This window comes from Microplitis demolitor, chromosome 9 (assembly GCF_026212275.2).
Source record: "Microplitis demolitor isolate Queensland-Clemson2020A chromosome 9, iyMicDemo2.1a, whole genome shotgun sequence".
Lineage (NCBI taxonomy): Eukaryota > Metazoa > Arthropoda > Insecta > Hymenoptera > Braconidae > Microplitis > Microplitis demolitor.
Window position 1 is genome coordinate 8,760,876 of NC_068553.1, and position 19,978 is coordinate 8,780,853.

The window sequence follows — 19,978 nt, forward strand, 5'->3', positions numbered from 1 at the left end:
TAATGTCCGAGTGCGTGTATGCGTGCGCGCGCGCGCGCGCGTGTGTGTGTGTGTGTGTGTGTGTGTGTGTGCGTGTGTGTAAACTCTTTGTAACTTTTAAAGTAATGAACCGAATTAGATGGTTAAGGTGGCAATCGAAAGAGTTTGTTGGCCGTCAACTTTCCTAAAAATTTCAGATCATTTGATTAAGTAGACTCGAAAATATTGGCGAATTACGAAAAAAAAAAAATTTATTTTAGTTTTTTAGTGATTTCTCAGAAACGACTGTAACGATCGACTTCAAAATCTACTCAGCTCTAGAATTTGATAAAATGCGTCGATTGCCACCTTAACCATCAAAATCGGTTAATTCGTTCGCGAGATATCGCGGGAAAAAGAAATGCTAAAAAACGGTTTTTTTTTTCAAAAACAATCGAAATCAAAGGCATACGAAAGTATTTTCGAGCTCGAAGAGCTCAAAAATGTGTTTACAATAATGATTTCGAGCTCAAGGAGCTCGAAAACACCGGGAAGTTTTGGGGTTGGCCCGCAGGGTCAACCGATAGACAGATTTTTTTTCTCGCCTTATGAACGTTTTTTGCCAGTTAGGATACCCCTCCGCAACGCCCCATAAGGAACTTCGTTCCCAAAATAAATCCAAAACTATAAAAGAGATCACCAGATATGAATAGTGGAGGGTGGGGCAGAGCGGCCCTCCTAAGCCAATTATTACTTTTTGTGGTTTTTAACTATCAGATCACTTTTGTCTTATTTCGAACAAATTTATGGACATTTTGCCGAAATTCTGAAAAAAATTTTTTTTTTTTATGGGACAGAGCTGCCCCCTCCAAAAAATGATAAAAAGTTTTTTTTTTTTTTTTTTTTTTTTTTTTTTTTAATTGTTTTCATCATTAAGGATGTATTTCTTTCTCTTAACAACTATGTTTGGTTTCATATAACTCAAAAAAAATTATTTAAGTTGTGATAAATCGTTCCCCCTCGATTAGCTTAATTATTAATTATTATTTAATAAAAAAAAAAAAAAAGAACAATTCTATATTTCTTATTTGTAATTATTTTGAACCCTATAGAAACGTGTTTTTTGATTTTTTAAATTACAGATCATTTCGTATTATTTAAAAAATTTTATCAATTAAAATATAAATTATTATTTTCGAATATTTTTAGAGGCCAAATTTGCCCCAGTTATAGAGAATCATCCGAAAAATGGATTAACATATTAAATTTTTTTTAACTTGACGATAAAAATTTAAAAGAATTATTTTTTCAGAATCTTCGGCTGGTCCATTTTGCCCTAGGTGTAATAGGTAGAGCTAAAAATGCGGAAATATATCGGATTTATAGTAATTAGACAAAAAAAAAAAAATTTTTTTATGATCAAAATTTTAGGGGGGCCGCTCTGCACCACCCACCTCTACACAAAAATTTTAAAAATAATCTTGAGCTACGAATATAATTCAAACTTTATTTTTACTAAACAGACGGATTTCTCCTACATGGGAACGTCCTGGCATTCTTATTGTTAATTAATAAGTTCTAAAAATTATTTTTTTGTATTTGAACCATTGAAAATATACCTCTCAGAATTTTGAGAAACATTTGGTTATAATAAATATTTGAAACAGAAAGATCTGTGAAATATTCACAAGAGAGCAGCACCAACCGACGTATTCTCGTATGAATCTTAAAGAACAGTGTTAAATGTATTTTCAAGTTACCATTCCAAATTTACTTTATCGGCAACAACCGACAATCGTAGCGGTCGGTAAAATTTTTGAAAATAGCAACAAAGTATACCTGGGCTGAAAATATAGAGTTGCTAAGCATTACGGACACAAACATACAAGGTCTACAAAAACTGCGGGGACGTAATATATTGGCAGCATTTAGTTGAAGGCTTAAAGTTACTGTGTAGTTAAATCAAATTAGCTGCCGGTTACATTGATATTACTTATAGCAAGTACACAATAAGCTTGACACTCAATACGCAAATCACATAAATATGTTGCGTTAAAATATCTATGTATTTATAAGTGAGAGATGATTTTTTTATAAGCTCTCTAAGTTACACGGCCATGAATAATACAAGACTCATCATAATGTAGGTGTATAGTACAAGAGATGATAAAAATCATAGTTCTTAAATCTATAAGAGATTTAATACATTGGTGCTGAAATTATAATGGTTCTCAAGTCAAATGCAGTAAAATATGCCAGTGTCCAAATTTAAAAGACTAAAAAAACCTCTATCTCAAATAGTCATTGAATTCTAAATACATCTGAAATAAATATCAAAGAAATTTAACGTTATAGGGAATATGTAACTACTGACATTTATTGACACAGCACTTAACTACCATTGTTGATAATTTAATGGTAACCGTAATTATAAAGCTGCTAAGCATTACGGACACAAACATACAAGGTCTACAAAAACTGCGGGGACGTAATATATTGGCAGCATTTAGTTGGAGGCTTAAAGCTACTGTGGAGTTAAATCGAACTAGCTGCCAATTGCATTGATATTACTTATGACAAGTACATAATTAGCTTGACACTTAATACATAAGTCACTTAAATATGTTGCGTTATAATATCTATGTATTTATAAGTGAGAGATGATTTTATATAAGCTTTCTAAGTTACACGGTCATGAATAATACAAGACTCATCATAATGTAGGTGTATAGTATAAGAGATGATAAAAATCATAGGTCTTAAATCTATAAGAGATTTAATACGTTGGTGCTGAAATTATAGTGGTTCTAAAGTCAAATGCATTGAAATATGGCAGTGTCTAAATTTGAAAGACTAAAAAAACCTCTATCTCAAACAATCATTGGAATCAAATACATGCGCCATAAATATCAACCGCTTCGTAGCTCTATAGGGAACAAACAACAACTGACGTTCAGTAGCACTGTAGATAACTAGCTTTTAGGACAATGCGATGGCACCCCTTTAACTCTTGCTAGCAATTTACTGCCCAATTTTAACCGCATTTTGGTCAAGTTGAATCTTTAAATTGACATTAATATGCAATAAACATGGTTACCAGGTTTTTGCTAACAATCCTTATTTAGCCTCTCATTATTAACTATTTCAATTTATTTTAGGACGAGACTATTCGCACCCAGGCGTGTATGCAGCGTATAAAATTTTGGGAAGTTATTGTTTTCACCCCGATTCGCGAAAATTGGAATTCCAACAGATGTCGACATTTTGAGGTTCTAGGAAATTATTCTGACTAGATTCAAGATGATGTCCGAATGTATGTATGTATGTATGTACGTACGTACGTATGTAAATATTCTGTAACTTTTGAACGGATAAACTGATTTTAATCGTTAGGGTGTCATTCGACGCGGCTCGTTGAATATTATAAGCACTGAAAATTTGAGTTTAATCGGTAAGGTATGTTTGGAGATATTTCAAAAATAAAATTTTTTCAAAAATGTTTTTTTTGAATAACTTTTAATTTGCTCGATGGATTGATTCTAAAATCTAATCAGCTCTAAAACTTTGTAAGCCGCGTCGAATGCCACCTCAGCCATCAAAATCGGTTCATTCGTTCAAGAGAAACCGTTAACGAAAGAATTAAAAAAAAATTGTTTTTTTTTTTAGTTTTTTTTTAAATTTCTCAAAAACGTCTTGATAAATCAATTTAAAAATTTGATTAGCTCTAGAACTCAATAAAACGCGTCGATTGCCACCTCAACCGTCTCAATCGGTGAATTCGTTCGAGAGAATTCGTTGTAGAAAAAATGGTAAACGTTATTTTTCGAAATCAAAGGCATACAAAAGTATTTTCGAGCTCGAAGAGCTGAAAAATGTATTCTCAACAATGATTTCGAGCTCAAGGAGCTCGAAAGCAGCGGGAAGTTTTGGGGCTGGCCCGCAGGGTCAACTGACAACAATTTTTTTATTTATTACAGTGCTTCCGTCTAAACTTATGATTCCAAACTTATCTATGTGTTCTCATGATATTTATCGATGTTCAAGTCAAATTAGAATGTATTTTGATTTCACAATACTGTGAATTGTGATACTTGAGTAATAAATAAATATCCATAAAAATCAATATTCGTTTTATTTACTCAAAAATGAACCTATTGAGGAAAAAAAATAAAATTATGCAAAGAATAAATTATATAAGGCTATAAAAATTATAACAAAAAAAAAAAAATCGTTTTTTGTGATATCTCATTTTTACAGTAGATATCAAAACTGAAAATAATCTAATTTATACAAATGAATGGAAAATTTTCTGCAAAATTCAACATGCATAAATATGCACGCACAGGAAATCTTCACATACACAACCAAAAATTTGCAGACATAAAATTTTCACAAGTAAATACAATATATATGCACTTACGTTGAATGTAGAGACGTACGCTGAAAAGCATGATAAATTAGATTTTCACTTATATTTTCCATTAATTAATAACTAATGTACTAACTATTCAGATTCATGCTGCATATTAAGATTATTTACAATATCAACATAGATTACTTTATATAAATTTCATAACGACAAGTACAATTAAAAGTTCATATTTTGTTTGATTGGATATTCACTTTTTTTTTGTAATAAATCTTAAATTTAAATGTTCCCGGGCATTTAGAAGGAGATCCCACTGCGTCACAAGTATTAATGCGCATGCGCGAGATAGTTACACTGGTAATGAGATGTTAATTAATTAAAATTGATAATAAAAGGCGATAAGACGTTAATTATGATCGAACAAACGAAGATTATGAAAGATCAAACGAAAATGAATATTAATTGATTGATGACAGGAAGAAATGAAATGACGATAAGTTAAGGGGGGCTAAGTTGAGGTTGAAGATTTAATTATTTAATTATAAATAAACAATAAACGAACAAACAACAACAATCGACGGACAATAACGAACAAACGACGAACAAACGATTGGAGCATTGAAAAATTAAAAAAGTGTGAAAATCAAAATTGATGGGGGCTAGCTTCAGCCAGCCAATTTTTTCTTATTTTAAATTGTTTTTACTTTTTAATTTGTAGTTTCATAGAAATTACGTATAGCATATATTTCACTTGGGGACGTCTCTGGCTCCCGGATGGGCGGGTCCTTAAGAGAGAAGCGGGGCCTTTGCAAACATCGGTTTCAAAAACATTAAGGCTCGGCTGTACCTAACGAAATCTCGAATTTAAGAATTCTAATTACGTTTTGAATATTGATGGGACACGAATGATGAAAATCTTCCAAGGAAGTTCGTCTTCTGCTTTTTGTCGGAAACTAAGAAAATCGCTGCTATGATAATTATTTAATGAATAATTAGAATTCTTGAATTCGAGATTTCGTTAGGTGCAGTCCAGCCTTAATGTTTACTTACAAAAACATCTCTAGCCATCCGAATCCATCGAAACACTGTGCAATATGTAAATGCCGGCTCCACATAAATATTTTCAATAAATATTAATCATTAATAAATAGTTAATTAATTACCAATTGATGAATAATTAATTCATAATGTCTCAGTTAACAGATATTCAAGTCAAAATAAAAACACATAATGTCTTGGAAAATATTAATGATATGACAGAAAAAATGTAAATTTTATTATAAATTTGCTAATTAATTTATTTATTTAATTATATTCTTTCTTTTTATAGAAGAGAAAAATTTGAATCAATCAACCAGTTGATTAAATCAAAAGGTCTGTTGGAAAAATTATCAATCGAAGCCAATAATAAATTATCTCACCAAGCCCAACAGCTTGGAAAAATAGTTGGTGCATTAGATAATTTTGAGGATGCTGATCAAGATAATAATCAGAATTTTATGTCGTCAATTGATGCAGTGACACAAAAATTCATGGAAATTATGGAGGATGCGTGATTTGAATTATATCAAGTGTAATACATTTCAACCATTTATTAATATGTTATTAAATATTTATGGTACCTCATTTCTTCTTCTATAAAAATATTTATAGTGATAATAGATAAATAATTCTATAAAGTGGTGATTTATAGTTTTGATTCTGTCAACCAATTAAATTTTTGTGCTTTTCGATCAGCTGATGGATTTATTATTATATTTATCAAACTTGGTGACTCCTTTTCCTGTAAAATCATTATTAATTAGATGAATAATTATTTAATGAGCTAGTTTCAATTTTTAAAAAAAATATCTTTTAGGATTTTTATTTACTTATTATTATCATCTCATTGAAAAATATTTATTTTTGGAAAAAACAATATAGTTTTTTTCTAAAATTGATAGTTAACTCAATAATTACAATTATCGAAACTATTACATTTATTATTTAATTTATTTTTAAATCAACACAAAATTCTCAAACTTTAAACGCTTCTAAAATTCGAAATATTTATTTTAGAAAAAAATTCACCAAAGGCTTTTTTACAGAAAATTTTCTGTCCAATAAAAAATCTACACACTTATTTGAAAATTTCAACTTTCTTCCTTTTTTAAAATTTCATTTATCTTATAAAACCTCTTAGAAAAAAATTTTACCTTCAATGCATTTGTTAACGCTGATCTAATATCATCAACACTCCTACAAAAATACCCCTTCCTCCCAAATAGACCCATCAAATTCTCATAATGTGTTTCTGCGGTCAAACAAAATGGTGGAGTCCTAAAATATTAAAATTAATCAGCATCAACCTCAATAATTCCCAAATAATCTTATATACATTATAAAAGAGGAGGTGTTTGTGCCTATAGTATATGATTTGAAGCCGAAACTAAACATCGTAAACGAATAGTATTTGTATGTGGTAGCCCTGTTTAGAAAATCTTATAGAATTTAATAGTTTCTTATAAATTCCCATGGAGATTTTATAAGAATGAATGAGTTTTATTAGAAGTGCAATAGTTAAGTATAGGGTCTTATATATACGGCTATCAGAATTTATCGGATTTTTTAAGCAGGGAATAGTCACGAGTTTCCGATGGTGCAAGGGATGGTTACAAGTTGATAACTATAATGGTGTAAAAGATATGAGGGTTGAAAAGAGGTGAATTTTGAAGATGTGTCTATGACTGGTTGAGAATGTTCTGGATTGTTCTAGAAATTTCAAGAATAATCTAGACATTTCGGGAATAATCTTGAAATATCAGTTCTAAAACAGAAACTAATTTTCTAAATTACTTAAAATTAATTTAGAACGTTCTCGATTGTTCTAAAATTTCTATACACGTCTGGAGTGCTCCAAAATGAACTAAGTTTATTTGAATTACTTAAAAATAATTCTAATTAATCTAGAATGATCTGGATTGTTCTAAAAATTTTGAGATGCATCTGGAATGCTCCAAATTGAACTTAGTTGAATTAAATCGCTTGAAATTAACCCTTCACCACCCGCGATATATACGAGTTATTTTCTCACACTTGACTTAAAATATTTTTTTCTAAGTACTTTTAAATGGAATGACCTAGTGAAATTTTTTTTAACTTCATAAAATTTTATGCATTTTATCATTTTGAAATTTAAAAATTATTTTAAACATAATAAATACTTTTAAAAGATTTATTTTGAAAAGCCATGAGACTTTCTCATCCCTGATTAAAAACTCGGATTGAAACTGATTGAAAACATCCTATCAGATTTAATCGGAAATTTTTCTGATTGACATTCAATCAGTTTCAATCGGATTCAATCGGAAACTTCCGAATGATTTCGATTGAAAGTTAATCAGAAATTTCCGATTGACTTTTAATCAGTTTTAATGGGAATCATTCGGAAGTTTCCGATTGAATCCGATTGAAACTGATTAAAAGTCAATCGGAAATTTCTGATTGACTTTCAATCAGTTTCAATCGTATTTAATCAGATATTTCCGGAAGGTTTCGATTGTAAATTAATCAAAAAATACCGAGTCCCGGGAAAAAATAATTTTATTCACTACTATTGCCTAGGACTGGTGAATTTCCTTTACTCTACATATATCTTTTCTCCTAAGAAATTTTTCTCTTGGTTCAAGCAACTTTCTTTACTATTAGTTGGAGTATACCAAAATCCTTGCGTTAAACACCCCATGAAAAAAATTTACTTAGAAAATATAAGTTAAAATACAAAAAATATATTTTAGAATTCATAAAAAATCAATCAGAAAACTATTTTTTTAAGAGCTTGACATTGAAATGAAAATAACTAGAAAAAAAAGCGAAATTTAAAAAAATTTTATTTATAATAATTTTTGAGAAATAAAATTACCTACAAAAAAGTTTCTATGAGATTTTCTGATAAAACTGATAGTTTCGCTGGAAAAGTAAGAAGATCTCAAAATTTTCTATAAATTTGACTTTAAGCTCAAATAACTTTTGAACAGTTAGATTTATCAAAAAATGATGAGACTTTTGTTGTAGGGCATTCAATGTCCTACAAAAATATCTATCGTGCATAATAATTCGTTGATTGGCTTGTAAGTTAGAAAATTCTAAAAAATAAAAAGTTTTTTTCCCGGGTTATTTAAATAAAAAATAGAAAAATTGATTGACGCAAACCGTAGTATTATTATTAAGAGCTTGGATTGGTACCGAAATTTTTATTTTTAGGTAGGCTTTCAATTTTCGGATACCAAAAAAAAAAAATTTTTTTTTCTAACCAACTTAATACATATATAATTTTTTATTGATGTTTCCTTTTATTTTCATGATAGTATTAAACTCAATCAATACAGTTTTTTAAAAAACGTTTTTATATAATCCTGAAGAATGCTTGTTTTAACTTTTTATAAAATTAATTAAATTCGAAAGACAGATAAAATTCTATACTCGGATATTTTAAAAATTGCTGAATTTATGATAAATGAAATTCATATCTGCCCAAATTTTAATAATTATCAATACTATCTGAATTGTTATTTTCCGATTGAATCCGATTGAAACTGATTGAAAATTGTCTGTCGAATTTAATCAGAAAATATTCGATAAATGAATTATTATTTTCTGATTGAATCTAATTAAAACTGATTGAAAATTTTCTGTCGGATTTAATCGGAAAATAATCGATAAATGAATAATTATTTTCGAATTGAATCCGCTTCCTCTGAAACGAAATTTTTTTTTTCTAGTTGACACAAGAAAATATTGTTGTTTTTATTGAGAAAAAAATTCCCTGAAAATTTCAGCTTTTAAATTTAATTAAAAGTACTTTCTCTCGATTATCAAATTTTTCCATTTAAAAAGTATGTGATTTGAATAACATTTTTTTTTTTAATTGCTATAACTTAGCCAGATTTTAAGCTATCGTTTTGAAACCAGTTTTAATTTGCAGAGAATTTGTTAAATTTGAGAGTCTATAAAAAAAATTGCTCTCACTCGATCTATGCCGATTCAATCTACTTCCAAAGACTGTTTTTCACTTGATTCATATAATTTTATTAATAGTGAAAAAAAAAACGGCTCATCTTACGAAAAAGATGCATAGCACCCATCTTTTAGAAAATTTCGTCCCTTACGGAATTGTTTATTATACTTCCCTGCTAAAAAAATCCGAGAGATTCTTATAGCTGTATGTGTAAGGCCCTATACTTAACCATGTAGCACTTCTCATTGAACTCATTCATTCTCATAAAATCTCTATCGGAATGTATGAGAATTTATGAGGTTTTCTAAACAGGGTGATATCGCTAAAGTGCACTGTTCATAAGATACAATAAGTAGAACATTCTACAGTAAAAAGGATTTATACTATATTAAGCTTACAATTTTTATACTGTCTATTGTTAAACTACTTGTATCTCATAGATAATGCACATACCCCTATTAAAAATAAACGAGGGCCGCCTCGTTTGTCATCTACCGTTAGCATTGATTCTAGCGACGCTAGCGAGACGCTAGCCAGAGCCTCGTTTCATTTTTACTGAGGACTTTAGCTATATATCTAGCTCATCAGAAGTTTAAAATCAATTAGAACATTCTACACGGAGAAATGAAAAATTGATCAATCGGGATAAAATCGAGAAATAAATTATTATTTTTCGATTGAATTTGATTGAGATATTTCAATCGAATTTAATCAGATTCGATCGGAAAATAATTGAAAATAAAAAATATTTTTTTCCGATTGAATCTGATTGAAATTTAATCGGAGGCCTCAAACGCTCCCGAACATTTCTGATTGAAAATTCGTTTCCGATGAAACTGGTAGAATTCTGATTGAGTTTTAATCAGATTCAATCGGATTCAATCGGAATTTTTAATCAGCGCATCACGCGAGTAAAGTATACGGCGTAAAAATTAATACGGTTCGGCTCAGTTTGGACCGTTCCGAATTTTTTCGGTAATCAACGCCATTTTTTTCAGCCGTTACATCTGTCATTACCTACAAAATTAAAAAATAAAAAACAAGTACATTATAGAAAATTTTAAAATTAAAACAAGTGAAATATTCAAATAAATTATAATTACGTCATTACTGGGAAAGTGTATAATATTTTTGTTTTATTTAACTTAAAATTTACGATGCGCCGAAGTGTGAGGCTTTTTCTCATCACGCGGGTAATGTTTTACGATATTCTAACGCGGGTGCTGGAGGGTTAAAAATTATTCGGTGTAGGATGCTCTGGATTGTTTTTAAATTTTTGAAAATATTTAAAAAATTTAAAAACATATTTTGAAGTCATAAATTACACAAAAATAATCGGAACAACCCGATCAAAAGTTATTTTAGGACGATCGAAATTAATTTGAAGTGATGTTTGACATTCGAATATTTTAGAACTTATCAGATCATTTTTGAAATTTTCAGAGCCGTCTAGAAAATGTAACACATAATAAATAAATGCACCATGGTGCACCAAAAAATAACCCAGTGGAGCGGGTGTTCGCAGCTAGTAATACAAATAAATATTTTAACTCACACATCAGCAGGATCACCAAGACTTTGGATCTTCTCAAAAGCTTCTTTTTCAACTCCTCCATAAATCCCATTATTATTTATAATTATAATAATAACTGGCAATTTATATCTACCAAAAAAATCAACTAATCAATAATTTACACAAGTAACCTGTTTAAAAAAAAAAAATTTCTTTCATTATGATTTTAAATCTGAATTTCACTAGAAAATTGCTATTGGGACATAGATCAAACTTTTATCATGAATTTATGCCGATAATTTTTAAACAGGACAAGAAATACAAGCCGGATTGATTGATTAGATTTTATAATAAAAAGTTTATAATAAAATTAATTAGAATATAATTGAAAAATTGTTATTTCTTTTTATGATTTCTAACGTTTTTCCAAAGAATATATGGGTCATTCCACCAAATAAAGTTATTTTTATGGGGCGACCCTCGTCGATTTAGTTTAAACTTCGTGGAGCTGTTCTATATGTTAAAAAAAAAAAAAATTTCTGAAAATTTGAGCCCTTAATATGCAGCGGTTTCGAAGTTATAATTTTTGTACTGTTAAAAAAATTTTTGTTTTCAACTTTTTTATTACTTTTTTTGAAGCAGAAAATTTTTTTAAAAAAATGAGTACATAATATACCCAGTGAACGTAGGTCATAGAAATGTCACGGCATCTTACGTAAATTTGATGTCAATTCGACGTTCTACATGACTTTAATATTGTTATCGCCTCCTCCTAGCGGTTGGCTAAAGATTTAATTTTAGTTTGATTTTCCTTTTTATCGACGTGGGTCGATTCGCCCGGGAATATTAAAATATTCAACTTCGTAGAACGCGGTGTATTTATTAATAATATGATTGAGAAATAAATTGAATTAACTAAGGTTCAAAGAGTCTATATTCTGTCGACCAAGTTAGAAAATTACGGCTTGTCGATTCGACTTACAAAATGTTTCTGATTCTTTTTTAACTTAAAATTATGGCAAGTCCGCGCTGGCAGCTTGAGTGGGGGTTGGGCCCGTCCCAGGGGCTGGTCCATCTGACGTCACGTGAGCGGCAGAATTGGGTCTCCTCTTGACCACTGGCTTCGTCCACTCTGCAGCTGTGCGGTTGTCCAACGTGGTTAAGGGTTTTCCCAGGGTGCGATGTTTTATGGCTCCGGACTTGCCTTTTTGTCGACGTTGGAGATTCCCAAGTTTTATTGGGGTCTCTAATCGGCTTAACTAGTTCTATCTTAGGTACTATAGTTACAATATTTATAAATATTTCACGTTTACAAAAAAAATAAAAAGCTTACGTCTAGAACAAATTCCATTCTTTAAATAAAAGGACAGACTTGTGAAAATAAGTTTCCCAAGACCGTGGGTTTTCCCGAGATCTCACAATTTTATGATCTCGGAGAGTAAGGAATATAACTTAAGTGACCAGACCTAGCTTAAATAAATGATTTGGAAACTCCCAAAAGTATAATAAACTACAACTAAAATAAAGTAGTATATATTATATTATTAAATTAGGTGTTAAATTATATTTTATTAAATTGGTACATTCTAAATAATCCCTCGCGATTGCGTTTATCTCGTACTCTACGCGGTGTCGCTTTAATCGCTCATACGAACCGTGATAGGATATCACAATATGATGTAAAAACTTGACATCAGATTGATGTAAGCATGACTCTTGTATGACGTCACAGTTATGACTTATGTACTACGTACGCTTGACATCAAATTGACATCACATTGTTACGTAGTAATAAAGTCATTATTGTATATCATAATGACGTAATTTTGAAATCATACATTTATGTCAGTAGCAAAGTCACGGTTATACGTAATATGGATGTCACTCTTAAATCATATCTTTACATCAGTGACAAGTCAGTATTTTATGCAATGATGATGTAATTTCTGAGTCATAGTATTTTTACCATCTATTTATTTGTCGCGCACTGGTTTGAACGACAATCGATTAGGGAGTTTTTTAATTATCAAGGATTGTTAATTATTTTAAATCTAAATAATTTTGGATTTTTAACACAATGTTTAATGCTATTAAATCTCTTTATTTATAACAATAACTATTAATGAAATTTACGATGGTTTACAATGTATAAAAAGATTATTGATTTGAATTTTTTGGGAGCAAGACGTTCGCGTTTGAGTTTTGATTTCTAACTGACTTGTGTGTATTTTTAAAAACTGATTCTTCCCTTTTTTGACGTTAGAATACAAGAATTTCTTTTGCGTCAAGAAGGGATGTTTTAGATATTCAAGAGTGTAATTGGTTAAGACATTTTAAGTAGGAGTAACTGGGTGTGGACTAATAGATGACGTAGGTTGTAACGTATTAGAGAAAAATAAAATAGAGAGAGAGCGAGAGTAAGCGCAAGACCCAAAGGGTCCACGAGCGTGGGACGTAAGCAAAAAAAAGGGTCTATGCCTTACTTCGCGTAGTGAGGTCATAAATAATATTTTATTACCATCCGAAGGATATTTGAGTTGGTTTAAAATAAGGATTACATATAAAAAAAAAAAAGGAAAAGTTTCAAAAGATAAATTTCTAGTAAACTCATAAAAATTTGGAAAATAAGTTATTTTAATATGAGAGTAAACGCGCAGTAAACTCATAAAATTTAGAAAGCGTGTGACTGAAAACTAAACATTTGGCTAGCAGATGTTGAAGGATAAGATTTTGGAAAATTATGTTTTAAATTTTGCGTTTTATGATTATTTTTTGTGAGAAAATAATTTTGTGTAGTTACGTGTGTTTTGGTACGGAACATTATTAAAATAAAACAATCATAGAATTAATTTTCAAAAATGTGTAAAAATAACAACTAAATATCGAACATTTTTGGGGCCAAAGTAATCGATAAACTCGAGAATAAATTTCAGACGTTTTAGATTAAAACATTAGCGTGAGCATAAAAAAAGTAACTTAATTTTTTTAGATGATATACCGAAAATATCATTGAGGATCAAAAAGAAAATGTGACGACAGTTTGAACTTTTTTTGATATTAAGATTATTGTAAAGTGTAGTATTGCAATTTTTCAATCGATTGAATTTCATACAATTTTGTGAAACTATTTAATGTTTCGCAAAATTTTATATAAGATTTTTTAAATCACATCACAACAGAAAATTGAAAAATTTGAAGAAACTTAATAAATTTTTATATAATTTTTTATAATTATCATCGAGGCCGACAAATATTGTTTTTATAAAATTTCATATAAGTTCATGGAGTTTTTTTTAATTTTGTAAAAATCCATCACGAAAACTTATGAACTGTGTCTTTATCAGCATTTCACTCTAAATACATCAATTAAGCACAAGACTTGAACTCTCGTGATGTGGACCAGTGATCGACGTTCAGGACTACCAGCCAAGAGAAGCCGTGTTCGAACTCAGCAGACGCCCAGGATTTTTTCATCATTTACTGCTATCAATTCGTATTTCTGAATTTGTAATGAGTTCGCGCGGTAATAATCAAATCAAAAATTCGGTATTTAATTCTTTTTTTTTTTTTTTTTTTTTTTTTTTTCTTTCAAAAATATTTTTTCCTGATTGGTGATTTTGACATCACCCATATGTCATACTGACGTCATGAAATGTCACGCAGTCATCACAGTTACGTCATTAGTTTTACATCATAATCTTACGTAAAAAAGTGTGAAATAATGAGTCACACCTGACTCATTCGTGACTTATATCTTACGTAAATTATGACATAGCGTTAAACCGCTCTGACGTCAAATTTACGTCAATGTGTTTACTGGGAACGGATTTTTGTAGGAAAAATTCTCAGCTTTCCAATAAAAATATTCATTTTTTATTTTTAGTTACAGAAAACCCTTTAAAATTCGATTTAAGTAGAAAAAATGATTTTTACGACTGTGTGGCGCTTACCCGATGAAAAAAGATTTCATAAAATTGTATAAAATTGGGTAGAAAAAATGGGCCGATCCAATTGTATACACTCGTGCATAATTATATCTCGTTGTATACAATCATATACAATCGTATATAATTGTATATTTTTTGTATATAATTTGTATATAATTCTATATAATTGTATACAAATATGTATATATTCGTATATAATCACGTACTGTATATAGAGGTGATGCATAATTATATAGAATTTTTATATAATTATATACAATTATATACAATCATATATAATTCTATATAAAAATGCAAAACAGAATAATAAAATTATATACAAATGTATATATTTTTATATAATTATATAGAGTTGTATATAATTTTATTATTCTGTTTTGCATTTTTATATAGAATTATATACAAAATGTATACAATTATATACGATTGTATACAATTAGATATAATTGTGTACGATTGTATACAATTGGATCGGGCCATTTTTTCTATCCAATTTTATGCAATTGTATAAAATCTTTTTTCATTGGGTACTTTCAAATCCTGCTAGATACTGTTAATCCTGTATCAAAATTCGCGGTTAATCATATTAAATACTCTTTAATACTAAAATGTTCGAAAGGAGTAGTAGGACAATTAAAGTAGCATTTAAAATTAATAATTCTATTGAATATTTTTTGATCCTGAAATAATGTTTTTATATCATTACCTTTTTAGGATATAAAAGGATTTAACCAGTATGTAAAATTTTCGCTTCTGTTGATTACTTTTTAATCCTGAAATAATGTTTTCATTTTATTATCTTTTTAGGATATGAAAGGATTTAACCAGTATTTAAAATTTTTGTGTCTGTTGAATACTTTTTAATCCTGAAATAATGTTTTCATTTTATTATCTTTTTAAGATATAATAGAATTTAACCAGTATTTAAAATTTTTGTGTCTGTTGAATACTTTTGAATCCTGTAATAATGTTTTCATTTTATTATCTTTTTAGGATATGAAAGGATTTAACCAGTATTTAGAATTTTCGTTTCTGTTGAATACTTTTTAATCCTGAAATAATGTTTTCATTTTATTATCTTTTTAAGATATAATAGAATTTAACCAGTATTTAAAATTTTTGTTTCTGTTGAATACTTCTAGATTCTGAAATAATGTTTCCATTTCATTATCATTTTAGGATATAAACGGATTCGACTGTATTTAACAGTTTAAATTATTTCAAATTCTGTTAAATCATGTTTTTCGAATTAAATAGTATTTAACAGAATTAAAAAATTTGAATCATGTTGAATCCTTCTGAATCATACTTTCAAGATTTGATAGCATTCAAGAGGATATAAATTTTTTTAATCCTGTCAAATACTTTTTTTTAATCAGGGTTATCTTAGAATCTGATAGAGTCTTTTGCGTAAATCATTTCTTTTTCTATAACTAATTTTGCACGAAGTAATACAGTTCACTTGGACCAAGAAAATTAATCTCGATACAAGAAATTTTTTTTAGCGATTCAGAAAATTAAAATTTTCTTGCACCGAGTAAATAATTACCTTAAATCAAAATTTTTTTTTCCTCAAGTCAACATATTTTTATGCTTAATCAAAAAAAATTTTTACTTGTTTTAAGAGTTCTTTTTTTTTTAATATGAGAGATATTTTTTTTAAGAAAGATGTGTTAGTTTTTTGGAGAAATATTACATTTTTTAACTTTCTTAAGTTTTTGGTTTTACCTCGATTTTCAAAAATCGGGTCTTCATCATATGTTGACGTTTGAAGGTGCGAGAATGCTATTCAGACATTTTCAGAGCGATGTCTGTGTGTGTGTGTGTGTGTGTGTGTGAATGGTCTATAACTTTTTAACTAATGAATCGATTTGGATGTTTAAAGCGGCAATCGAAAGACCTCGTTGGCCATCAACTTTCCTGAAAATTTCAGATCATTTGATCAAGTAGACTCGAAAATATTGGCGAATTACGAAAAAAAAATTTTTTTTTTAGTTTTTTATTGATTTCTCAGAAATGAATTGAACGATCGACGCTAAAATTTAATCAGTTCTAGAACTCAATAAAACGCGTCGAATGCCGCATTAACCATCTCAATCGGTTAATTTGTTTAAAAGATATCGTTGGAGAAAGAAACGGTAAAAAATGTTTTTTTTTCTAATATCTTCAAGACGGCTGAATCGATCGCTCTCAAATTCTAATTAGCTCTAGAATTCAATAAAACGCGCCTACTGCCACCTCAAACGTCAAAATTGGTTAGTTAGTTCAAAAGATATCAGCGTTGAAAAGTTACAAAAATAACATTCTATGTTATTTTTTCCAGATAAATCAAAATGTACTGTACTAAAATGTGTCTAAAATCTTACAAACTTTTGCTCTTTATGGTCTCTTTTGATCATCATATGATGCCATCAAACTTGTTCTTTAGTTTAAACCATATTATCAACGAAAAAATCGAAAAAACACAGTTTTTAATTATTTTCTCGAATACTTTATATATTATTGCTCTGACCTAAGCCAAAACTCATTTAAATCTGAATTTCGATCACTGACATTGATTTCTGCCTCAATACATTTAGTTTATTGAACATAATCGGAAATTAAAATTAAAAGCCTTTTGTTCATTAAAGATTTTCGATTCTTAAACTTTTAGACTTTAGCATAAAGCGTAACTTGTTAGAGTTTGAAAAGCTCATAAAAAAACAATCTCATGCAACAAGATTTTCGAGCTCGAAGAGCTTGAAAACAGCGGGAAGTTTTGGGGCTGGCCCGCAGGGCCAACCGACGCCCGAATTTTTTTTAATATGTTTATTATAAATTGTTAGGTTGAATTTATGATGAGAAATATTTATGTCAAAACATTAATTTCACAGTGAAATTCAGATTAAGTTCATGATAAAAGAAAGTTATTTTGTTTTTACACGAGTAACTGATTAATTAATTAAAAAATACCTAAACATAGTTTCTATCTCCATAGCAGAAAATCCAAAAGCACTGTCACCTTCAATACATATTACTCTCTTATCTGGTTCAGTGTCTTTACAATAAAGTGCAGCAGCAATTGCAAATCCTAGACCCACTCCCATTGTACCAAAGGTACCAGCGTCTAGTCTATGACGTGGTTTGCTGTTTAATAAAATTGTGCGGCCTATATCCATTGTGTTAGCTCCTTCTGAGCAAATAATGCTGTCTAAAATAATAATCAGTGATTTTCCAAATATTTATAAAAATTCATTTTTATTTTTAATCAGAAAAAAAACCTTTGGGAATAATTTCTTGGATGTGTTTGAAAACAACGTAGTAATTTAGTGGCACTGAAGTGTCTCTGGCCATTAATTTCAGAGTTTGTTGGTTTTTTTCCATGACATTTTTTAAATTAACCCACCAGCCGCTTGTTTCATTCGAATGAAATTGTTTTTTTTTTAAAGCCTCCGTTAGCAAGTGGACTGTTGGCTTTATGTCTGCTTGGATGGCTACTTTTGATGCTGTCGAATTATGTAATTCTTCGGCACAGATATCTACCTGTTTATAATGTAATTTATATGAAGAGAAGAAAGTATGTAAGTAATTTTTTGGGTAGATTTACGATAGAGTGATTTTAATGAAATTTTCTTTTGAGAAAACTATTGAAGTAGATAGAAAAAATTTTTCAATTTTTAATTGTAAGATATGTTTTTTTATTGTTTTTATTATTTTTAGTGTTTTGTTCTAAGCTTTTAATCATTTAAATCTTGAAAGAATTCAAAACTGATGACATGTAGTGGGTTAAAAATCAAATTAAAGACTTTTGCAAGAGACGACTGGGTTCGAACCTACCCATAAGAGAGGAGTAATTAGTAAAATATTGACTGTATTGACTGGGATTTTTTGTGATTTTCCTATCAGTCTTTAACAAGCATGATACAAAATAGGGTAAGTCGGGTACAGCCACGGAAGGGGATACTAAGTTTAGGATTTAATCAACAAGAAAGCCCCTCTTCTCTTTCACGTAGAAGCAGATAATAAGAAAGGCAATCGTAAAAAGTAGTTAGATAAAAAAAAATTGCAGGAGTAACAATAATAAATATTATTTAAAGAATTTATAATTCACATTTTGATTTTTCAAATTCACTAGCTACTAAAAAATATAAAACTTAAGAAATCATAAAACAAAAAATTTTAAGTTATCACTTCTATAAACATATCTTCACTTTGATTAAACAAAAAAAATTGATTTAAGTTAATTTATAAATTTTCTCGAGTACTTTAACTTTTGACAGAATCAGTAGTAGGAGAGCTGGTAGACATTTTTGGGTGGGTTCTTGAGGCACTTAGCAAAATTTTGAGTGGCCCTGAAAGACCCCTAAAAAAGATAGCCGAGGTCTGGCTGTAGGGTAGCGGCCCCTGACCACCCCTAAATTTTTGAAAAAGGGAAATTTCCTTATCCAAAAAATGTTTTTGAGGCAGTTTGATTTTTACATATATTTAAGTTAGATATGTAAGGAATCGATCTGTGAAAAAGCCAGATCAATTAATTGGCACTTAAGACCCGTTTTCATTTGTTTCTCTATTCGCACTCAACTGGATAAACGGTACTATCTCTGTTGCACTTGTACATTAAATAGGAACTTTGTCCAAGCTTTTCTCGTAAGCAAATGGAAGTTATCAAAAAATTCAAGTGCACTTCGCTAGTTCATAGAGTAAAGCATCGGGTCTGTGTCTTTATTTTGTGTTTAGAGCTTTTATTTCAGAGAAAAGCTGGGACAAAATTATCTGAAAACCGTTCTTAATGTTAGCCAGACTAGTGAAAAGTGGTTTGTAAAACAAATTCAAAATAGGTTCTTGAGGCATTCTGAAATTTAGGCAGGGTAATAGAGGTAATTAAAGATAAATAATCCCAAAAAGACAGATCATTTTGATGGCACTTTCCATCTGCCAGATCGTTTTAAAGTATCGCGTAAGTGCGTGTGAACAGCGCTATGTGACGCTTAAGGTGCGAGAGAGAGCGTATATCGGCTGTACCTCTCACTCAAGACCGCTACGACGTGATTTGCTCTTGCGAGACCACGTGACCTACAGGGCCGTTAATTTAAAATTTCGGATAAATAAGTATTACTGATAATAATAATTATAATAACGGTAATAATAGTAATAATAAAATTTAAAATAATATAATAATCGTATTGATAATAATAATAATAACAATAAGAAAAATA

At 29.5% G+C, this 19,978-nt stretch overlaps 2 protein-coding genes across 5 annotated transcripts in view; one reads left to right on the forward strand and one right to left on the reverse strand.

Annotated features, from left to right (window-relative positions):
• The first annotated feature begins 5,133 nt into the window (after nt 1-5,133).
• Nucleotides 5,134-6,063, forward strand: LOC103573583 (uncharacterized). The gene is made up of 2 exons (XM_008552731.2): nt 5,134-5,594; nt 5,658-6,063. The coding sequence occupies exons 1-2, from the start codon at nt 5,515-5,517 to the stop codon at nt 5,881-5,883; spliced, it is 306 nt and encodes a 101-aa protein (XP_008550953.1). The 5' UTR covers nt 5,134-5,514; the 3' UTR covers nt 5,884-6,063.
• Nucleotides 5,905-19,978, reverse strand: part of LOC103573582 (2-hydroxyacyl-CoA lyase 1) — a 40,617-nt gene continuing 26,543 nt past the window's right edge. For all 4 annotated transcript variants that reach the window (XM_053741994.1, XM_014443482.2, XM_053741995.1 and 1 more), the window contains 5 exons: nt 18,044-18,305; nt 17,736-17,973; nt 10,879-10,986; nt 6,523-6,646; nt 5,905-6,110 (listed from right to left, as the gene is read on the reverse strand). In XM_053741994.1, coding sequence (XP_053597969.1) covers nt 6,015-6,110; nt 6,523-6,646; nt 10,879-10,986; nt 17,736-17,973; nt 18,044-18,305 — 828 coding nt within the window. In that variant the 3' untranslated portion in view covers nt 5,905-6,014. The remainder of the gene's footprint in view (nt 6,111-6,522; nt 6,647-10,878; nt 10,987-17,735; nt 17,974-18,043; nt 18,306-19,978) is intronic.

Coding starts and splice junctions, on each gene's coding strand:
- LOC103573583 (XM_008552731.2), top strand. CDS start 5,515: ATGTCTCAGTTAACAGATATTCAAGTCAAAATAAAAACACATAATGTC. Junction 5,595..5,657: donor AATGATATGACAGAAAAAAT/GTAAATTTTATT, acceptor TTCTTTTTATAG/AAGAGAAAAATTTGAATCAA.